We start from the raw sequence: 8,832 nt of genomic DNA, 5'->3' as shown, positions 1-8,832 counted from the left end.
TCTTCGCATCTGTTTCCTAACCTATCTGACCGAGGCCATCCCTGTGTCTTTGCACCTGTGCTACTACCTGCTCCGCACAGAGCAAAGGCTTGCAATTGCAATACACAGGGAGCGTAGAACACATTATGAGAGATGTTGGGCTGGTTGCTCCGTTTTATGCATGCTAATGGGGCAAGTATGTTTCTCATTGTGGTTCACCTTCATATTTTTCGTGGTCTATATCATGCGAGTTATAGCAGTCCTAGGGAATTTGTTCGGTGTCTTGGAGTTGTCATATTCCTATTAATGATTGTGACAGCTTTTATAGGATATGTACCACCTTGGGGTCAGATGAGCTTTTGGGGAGCAACAGTAATTACAAGCTTAGCTAGCGCCATACCAGTAGTAGGAGATACCATAGTGACTTGGCTTTGGGGTGATTTCTCCGTGGACAATGCCACCTTAAATCGTTTTTTTAGTCTCCATCATTTACTCCCCCTTATTTTAGTAGGGATGTCCGTTCTCTCTTCCCGTTTCCTGGAAGCAAGATTTGCAGAGAGCCACAACTTCAGTTTTGCTTGTGTTAATTCATCAATTCCATCCTCACATCCGGCATAGTGCTTATGCAAGAAGATGTCGGCATGTATATGGATGGGGCTCTCCGGTGGTGGCTCGCGTTGCTCAGTTCCGGTGGTGCGGCGTCCTCAATGCAGGCGGAAGGGGATAGGGTTCCCCTTCGCGGCAGCAGTGGCGTGGCGGAAGCCGAAGGCTCCCGGTTTTCCATTGTGGTCGGTTGCCTTGCTCGCTTGCTGCTCTTCGTTCACCTCGGTACCCTGCTGCCTCCTTCGACGACAATTGCTCCTGGAAGCTTTCCAGTCCCACTTGGTCTTTCTTGGACAGCAGTGGTGCACTGGTGCTGTCGGCGAGGTGTGCCCGGATCGAGGTCGCTCTGAGGCTGCTTTGGCTTTGAGGTTGGCATCCTTCTTGCTCTTGGGTGAGCGTCTCTATACTCCAATGGTACGGCACCCTTCGAGCCAAGGCAAGGGGATAGGGTATCCTGTTCTAGACACCATGATCTTCAAACCCCTGTGATGATTGGTTATGCCATGCTTTGCTGCATCTGCCATGGCCTTCCTTGGTGCCAATGTGTGGAGTGCATCACCATTCAAGCTTTGTTCGTTGTTTTGACTACTCTTGGATGCTCGTAGTGGTTTTTGTTGTCGTTAGCTTTCCCCTTCGCATCAGTTTGGCCGTTGTGGTCTGTTGGTGTGCTGTAATTCCTACCAGGTTGATGGCTTCGTGCGGGGCTAATCTAGAACCTTTTGTCTAAATAACTGTAGATTAGCATGGTGTGAGCAGCGCATACGTTTCTGCGCCGCCACAGAGCACATGAGATACCCAAGACAAATTGTGGCACAGCCACAGGGATGATCTAACGACTTCTCTAAGGTCACCGGCATAACGCTTAGGGATGTAAATGGCGCAATAAACAGCACCGCAGGCCCGTTTAGTTCACTTTTCCCATTTACATCCCTAATAACGCTGCATGTTCCAGGTGATCACCGGGATAGTTCTCGGCCAGCAGTTTCATCCCGTGCATAATAAGTAAGCGATGATAAAACAGCTGGAAAAAAAATTAAAGAGAAGAACACAGGAACCAACTCATTCACATGGCAGCATCAGCATTCTGAAAAAGGAACTACTGAGAATTGGAAATTTACCTCGTTTATAAATCAAAAAGGCTACATAATACACTATCTTCTCATACACACAAAGGGAAAATATAAGAAAAAAATGTATAAAAGATATAGTTCCCGGCCCTATAGTCCAAAACTGAAGGCACGTAAGCATACAGAAAAACCACTCAAAACATCCTTTATTTCGTTCGCTTGATACAATCACTCACCGTATACAGTTGTAGGCAGTAAAAATGAGAAGAGCACGTCCCCCATGTGTGTTGCTTTTAACGGGATAAAGGGAAATAGCCGCTTTGATCGGTGGAGAACAGATTATACTCCTTCACATCTGTCTGCTCTCTAGAGCATGGCTGCGCTTGAACCGGAGCAATTGGCGGCATCCTTCCTACGGAGTCTCCACTCTTACCATCTTTGGGTGACGGTGGGCCTTGCGGAGCTATCGGCAGGTTGAATTGGAACAACGAGAAGGATGCACTTTTGTCAGGCAATTTGTTACCATCTGGAGCATCCTTCGGGCCCATCAGCTTCAACATTGAATTAAGCCTGTCTGGATTCAAGCCTCCATAAGGATGACCACCAGTTGGCGCTGTTCCATGTCGGTAAGGGGGAAGGGGAGGCGGAGGCATGACTCTGAAGCTGGCCGGTGTCTTGAGAATTTGCTCGGGGTGAATACAACTAAAAGCAGGAGCTGGGTAGCGATGTACATTGTTGTACTGCACCGAGAAATCAGCAGGTCCGTTCCCAGGTACTCGGAATCCGACTGGACCAGAGAAGAAATTGGGTGGCTGACCATACTGGAAGTATCCATTTGTTGGAGCACCACACGAGTGACTGTGTGGCCCAATTGTGGTCGGTGAATATGCAGGTGGTGCATGCATGTTCTGCTGATGCGATGACTGATTCTGGAAGGGGAGTACACTGAATCCAAATCTGTCTTTGTGAGGCGGGCATGTGGCTTTTGGGTGGTATTCTCTGAAACCATTTCCTGCACACGTCTCAAATAAAGAACGTGAAGCAGTTCTTGTTGATGGAGCTTCTGTAATGATGTTGACTCTCTCCGAAGATTCCTCTGAGTCAGATGATGATGATTCTGGAGTATGAGCGCTCAAAGACGTCACACTGCTTGAACTGCTTTCTCTATCTGCCTCGCTCATACATGAAGATGAGCCATCAGAACTGGCAGAGTTCGTCATGAGCTCTTCGTCTGGCTTAGAACCTTCATTATTTGTTGAGTGGCATATTTGTTTATTCGTCATAGGAGTTCCATCCGAACAAGCAGATTGATTTTCCTCGCGTTGTCCATACGATTGATCTGTTTCTGATTTACAAACATCAGTGGAGCTTTCAGAAGCCTGGCCTAGTGGTTCACATCCTGTGTCAAGCTTTTCACATCCACTAGTATCACATTCCACTGGTTTGGGTGACTCAACATTGTCAACTGATCCTGACATATTATCTGTGTCATTTAAGCCAGTCTTTTTCCGAGTATCCGTTCTCTCCCATACTTGTTTTGGAATTGCATTTCTCTCGTATGTACTACCAACACGGCGGTACTGCACTAAAGGCTTATCAACTCCTGTTTTCTTTGCCATCTTCATCTCCCTGCCTGCTCTAGCTGTTGGCAAAAAACAGTTGTCCTCTGTTTTGTAACTTTCCTGATGATCACAGCTGCAAGAATTGTAGTCTTGCCTATATCTTGTTCTGTTATTTGTACTACACACCGAGTTACAACTTCCATCACCATTTCTCATCCTTTCCATTGATCGCCACTGCAGATTGCCAACACTTCTAGATTCATCTCGGCCATCATCATACCAACAAGAGGAGTGGTCTTGAGGAACGTCCTTTCTCAACCTCAGATTTCTTCGTGATGGTTTTGATTGCTGGGATGTGAAAGGTTCACTGCTATTAACTGGAGGACATTTGGTCACTGTATCGCAGCAGTCTATATTGTTTTGTCCATCAATTTCTATGCATGAAGATTCAATCTCAGCGTGGCACAGAGCCACAGCTGTGGAATTATCTTCCTCTTCACTAGCTGCTCTGGAGCCAAAAGTATTTCCTGATTCGTCGTTAGTACATGTCGAGGAGTTGCTTAGAGTTGAGGATGAAATGTCGTCTGATGTTTTGAACTCATCTCTTTTCCCCTTGTCCCTTTCCTTCTCTTTCAGCCTCTCTTTTCTCCTGTGCTTCTTTTCTCTCTCTTTTGTTCTCCTCCTCATCCTACGCTCTTGTTCTTCACGCTTCTCTTTCTCCTCTTCCTCGAGAAGCTTGTTCTGCAAGGAGTCCACAAAATTGATATTCACAAATACAAATGAAACTACCTTCCCCAAAATTTATTTGCACTTGCACAAACAACACATACCTGTTTTTCCAATGTAATGATTTCTTTGCATGCTACATGCACTCGCTCCTCCAGAAGTTTGAGTGCCAAAGACACAAAGACACTTTGTGCATTTTGCTGGGCTGCGCCTTCTCTAAAAGCCTTCTCAACCTGCAAAGAATATTTAGTATACAATTAATGCTTGGAGTATGAGTGTCTAATTTCTCAACAAATCCTGAATAGTTGCTGGTGGACTACAGTCACACCAATAGTATAGCAGGAAAAGAGCTTGTCCACAAGCTATGTATGTGGCAGGTAAAAAATATATCAACCCAAGTAGCCACTAAAGTTTCAATCTTTGTAAGATAAAAATAAAGCAAAAGAAAAAAAACGTATCAATCACCTAAAAACAATCCATTCATCAACAGAAAGAGAACACATTTATTACTTCTATACTGAGGTAAAGAAATCAGATGACATACACCACTAGAAGTCTTCAAATCACATAGGAATAATAAGAACTGGTGTGTTACACTGTTACTGTAGTTTCCTTGTAAGATTGCAACCAAGGAATAATGTATCTTACTGAAGATCAACTAGTAAGCTGGAATATACTGCTAAGACACCTTAATTTGGTAGACGTTATTCATAATTTATTTGTAAACATATATTTCTTGTCCTTTGTGCAATCAGAATCATTCATTATACAGGTACTGCTTCCAATAACTCTCGAGACGATTTGACAATCAATTACCTGTTCTTTGAATATCACTGCAGCAGCATCCAAGAGAAATTCTCTTGCCAATTCAGGACTCTTGGCATGCTTCTGCGGATGAGAGCCATCACCGTCAAGATCATTTTCATCCCTTTCCATGGCATCATCCTCCTGCTCATGTTTTCATTAGTTAGTATTACAAATGCTCTCAATTAAGCGTATCTTAGCTAAAGATGTAAGCTACCATAAGTGATATGTCACGTACATCCTCTTCCTCAGCCTCTTCAGCATGCTCAAACAAACTTCTGATACTTTCACCCTTTGTAATTGTCACAAAACCATCTCCCAGCACCAGCCTGTGATGAACACAAGATTGGCCCTTCAGTGCATGTGCTTTTACACACATCTCCGTATAGCGGCCATCAAGCTTCCAAGCTCTCAGAGTTATGAAATAATCTTCAAATTGGTCAAGATCAATCCCACTTCTTTGGACTTGGGTCTTCATCCCAACATTTTCAAAGCCAAAAACATCGGATTGTCCTTCATCTGTCCCAATAGCCCATTCAAAGTGATGATAAGACCCATCTGTCTCTGATATAGATTGGCGCCAATCAACTATGACGGAATCCTCAAATACCTGCAAATAAGAGAAACCAGATTAACTTCATAGGAATTCTAAACCATATGCCACTCAATTTAATGCATGGTCAACATTGAGGAGTCACCCTGACCTCGCATTGAAAAGCATAGTCCGCAACACAGAACCAACTGGTGCAACGAGGTTCCCTTCGAATGCGTTTCAGTTCCTTCAGCTCCTTGAATTCACGGATAACATTCCTTCGGCAATCTCGGCAAAATCTCTTGCTATCAAACCTGTTAAATAAAATTTTCCAAACTGTTAACTCTTCTATTAGCAGCTGCCAGAAAATACCAACAAATGTCAGCATTTTAGGACAAATTTACTCCAACTCCCAGCAGGCTTAAATGGAATCATCGGTCGACAGTAAAACTCGTCAGGATCTTACCATATCTATACAATATCCAGTGGAACTAAAAAAGACATTACAAATACTTGCTAAGATTGTTCTCTAGTGCATCTTACACGTGGTGGATATAAGCAGAGTTCGGTTTCAGTTATTTTGTCCGTAAGTTGAATGCCTAGTTCAAGTAGTGTTTTATGTCTCTTAACTTGAACACGAAACGAAAAGTCTCTCCATTATGCTCAGTTGCTCACCTAAACATAAGTCTTTCAATGAAATCATCCTCCTTCATCCGCAGAAGAGAAGATCTAGTTTCGTCGCATAATGCTGACCAGAAATTCACCAGTGTATTGCATGAAAGGTGGGCTGTATGCAGAGCACATGTTTCTCTTGTTCCATACCCCCTGCTATAGCTAGCCATCCCTTGGCTAATCCATCCTCTGCCACCCCCACCACATGCATCAGGATAAAGCATTTCTCGTTCCCTTTCTCTTAGTCGTGCATTGTCAAATACCTGATTAAACCAATGACGGGTGCATTAGGAAATAGAGTGATCAAATATTTCTAATCTAGAATTAAATATTGTGAGTAAAACCCACAGCCACATGCATGATTTGAGATTGCTTCAGATATAGCAAAGAGCGATTAGTTCAGACAAATAAAGGATCACTAATTCAGTATACGAACATATCAAAGTAGTTATCAATCTTAGTTCACCGATGCAGAGAACAAAATAAAATATGAACCACAAGTTATGCCACAATTGTTTACACTTACATTCTGGAGCACCCGTAGCGAGTTAGCTTTCATAAAGCAGTCAATAAGCGTAAGGATGCCATCCTTTGTTGTTGCAAGACCTCCCCAAGGGTGAACAGATGGATCCTGAGATCCATTTTGCTGCCTAATCTTTGATTCACCACTTGAGCTCAGACAATCAATATCTGAAACTTCTTGCTGCAGCGACTTGAAATTTTCCAGAAGCAACCCATTGCACCTTGAACAGTAGAAATTCTTGCGAGCTTGTTCAATGAGGGTTTGCTTATCCAATTTTAGAAGCTCCCGCCGTGCTTGCGGTGGCAAGTCATTCCAGAACTGAAACAAGTTCAATCCACAGTCATAAAAGTTATCTTGAAACTCACATAACTTCATTTTCCAAGATAAAAATATGATACCACTTAAAAAACACATTCTAGTTTTATTTCCATTACATAGGAAAGTGGATACTCCAAATGAGGGGACAAGAAAACTCTATTATGGAATAGAAATCAATCATGATTTTACACAAGAGTACAGCACCAGCACATGTACAGCTCCAACCAAGGCAGAGACACGGAGTGCAGCAATGTCAAGGTGCCTCAGGAGAGTTGTAACGGAAAATTGAGCACATTTACAGCTTCAACCAAGGCGGAGTGCGGCAAAGTCAAGGTGCCTCGGGAGAGTTGTAACGGAAAATTGAGCACATTTACAGCTTCAACCAAGGCAGAGTGCGGCAAAGTCAAGGTGCCTCGGGATAGTTGTAACGGAAAATCGAAGGTCATTGTAGAAACGTAAACAAATTTAAAACAATAAATGACATGGCATATTAATATTCCACGACAGAGATACAAAACAAAGCACACTTATTTATTCTACCTGTATCACCATTTGATATCCAATCTAAATTCCACTTGCTGTGCTTGCTAGCTTATCATCCTACTATAATGGAAGGAAGTGAAAGATGTAAAGTATGAAGACTTGGGATCGGAGAGTGAGGTGCATGATTAGTTGATATGAACTCAGTCTCATCACAACTCGGTGAAAATTTCAAGCATATTTTTATCCTGTTTTGAGCCAATAGTTTACATCTCAAGTGTTCTGACAGAATTTTGTTTTCCCAACTTGATCGAGCATTATGACATGCCAGAATTATTGCTTTATATCCTTCTCGAATGAGGAAGAATTCGAAACCAGTTCTAAATCAAGTGTCTCGAGCCTTTGCGAGACGACTCCATCACCGACCACTCCAAATCTCCAATTCAACCCATACCAAAGCAAACTCATAATGAGAAGTATCAATAAGGCCCAATCCTGTTTTCCTATTTAAACATACCAAACCAAATATGCTACTCCAAGGGTTAGAGTCCCGAAGAGCAATGCACCAACTCAAAGTCAATGCAATATAGCTGCCCACAGAGTAACTAGTACTAGTACATATATGCTCGTCAGGGGCACATGGGTAATCCTGTTGAATCTAAGAACCATAATTCACTGGGAACATAAATATCAAAATCCAAGCAAGCTAAGCTTAGTAGGGAGGGGCCAAGGGGCGCGAATCCTTTTTGATATCACCAACTAAAACGCCTCGGTTTCCCCGACACGGTGCCTTTTATGTGAACTACACACCGAACCCGAGCCAATCCAAGGCAGACGCGGGGCAGCCAGCTCAGTCACAGATTCGCAGGGACGACACCGCCGAACCCCAATTCTCACATCTCAAATGAAACCACGGCACAGTACGGAATCGACGCCCACGCAGCGTTACCTTCTGGAGGCGATCGAACGTGATCTCGTCCCGCCGCCGCGACCAGATCCCCGATCCCGAGGCCGAAGCCACGGCCGTCTCCGCCGCGACCCCCGCCATCAAGTCCCCCCGCGGCCCTCAACACGCAACGACGTCTCCGCGCCCGATCTACCGCCGCCGACGCCGGCGGCGACACCTGTGGCCGGAGAGCGAGGGGGCGGGCGCGTCGCCGGAGCTGGGGCCGGGGCCGGGGCGGATCGGCCGCGGTGGTGGCGCCACCGGGGTTTTTGCTGGCGAGAGGGCGAGATGGGGGGGGGGGGAGGTGGGGAATGATGAGGTGAGGCGGGGCGGGGGGTGGGGTGGGGTAAAAGGAAGAAGATGAGGAGGAAGAGGGGGGAGGGAACGCGACGGCGTCGTACGTTTTTTAACCGCCACGGTCAGGCTAGGCCGCGCGGTTCGATTTCTCTTTCTCTCATGGGTCCGTTCTACTGGTTTCGGGATTTTAGACGGGCTGGTTAAAACAGCCGCCGTGGTTTACCATTGTTACAGGCGTTCGAAATCTGGTGTGGTGTGAGGTGTTTTTGTCCTTGGGTCCTCGTGGAATACCGAATTCCCGTTTCATAGTCGATGGGTGTCAC

The 8,832-nt window shown here is 44.8% G+C and overlaps 1 protein-coding gene across 1 annotated transcript; it reads right to left on the bottom strand.

The window, feature by feature from the left end:
* Nucleotides 1-1,688: 1,688 nt before the first annotated feature.
* Nucleotides 1,689-8,580, bottom strand: LOC109775690 (uncharacterized). Its single transcript, XM_020334402.4, has 8 exons — nucleotides 8,216-8,580; nucleotides 6,472-6,786; nucleotides 5,949-6,208; nucleotides 5,446-5,587; nucleotides 4,980-5,351; nucleotides 4,754-4,885; nucleotides 4,042-4,170; nucleotides 1,689-3,952 (listed from the first exon to the last, which is right to left on the bottom strand). Exons 1-8 carry the CDS (start codon nucleotides 8,312-8,314, stop codon nucleotides 1,943-1,945), a joined length of 3,459 nt encoding a protein of 1,152 aa, XP_020189991.1. The 5' UTR covers nucleotides 8,315-8,580; the 3' UTR covers nucleotides 1,689-1,942.
* Nucleotides 8,581-8,832: the final 252 nt, after the last annotated feature.

Source organism: Aegilops tauschii, chromosome 4 (genome assembly GCF_002575655.3).
Source record: "Aegilops tauschii subsp. strangulata cultivar AL8/78 chromosome 4, Aet v6.0, whole genome shotgun sequence".
Taxonomy (NCBI): Eukaryota; Viridiplantae; Streptophyta; class Magnoliopsida; order Poales; family Poaceae; genus Aegilops; species Aegilops tauschii.
The sequence above is the reverse complement of the archived record's forward strand: the minus strand, read 5'-3'. Positions and strand labels throughout refer to the sequence as shown.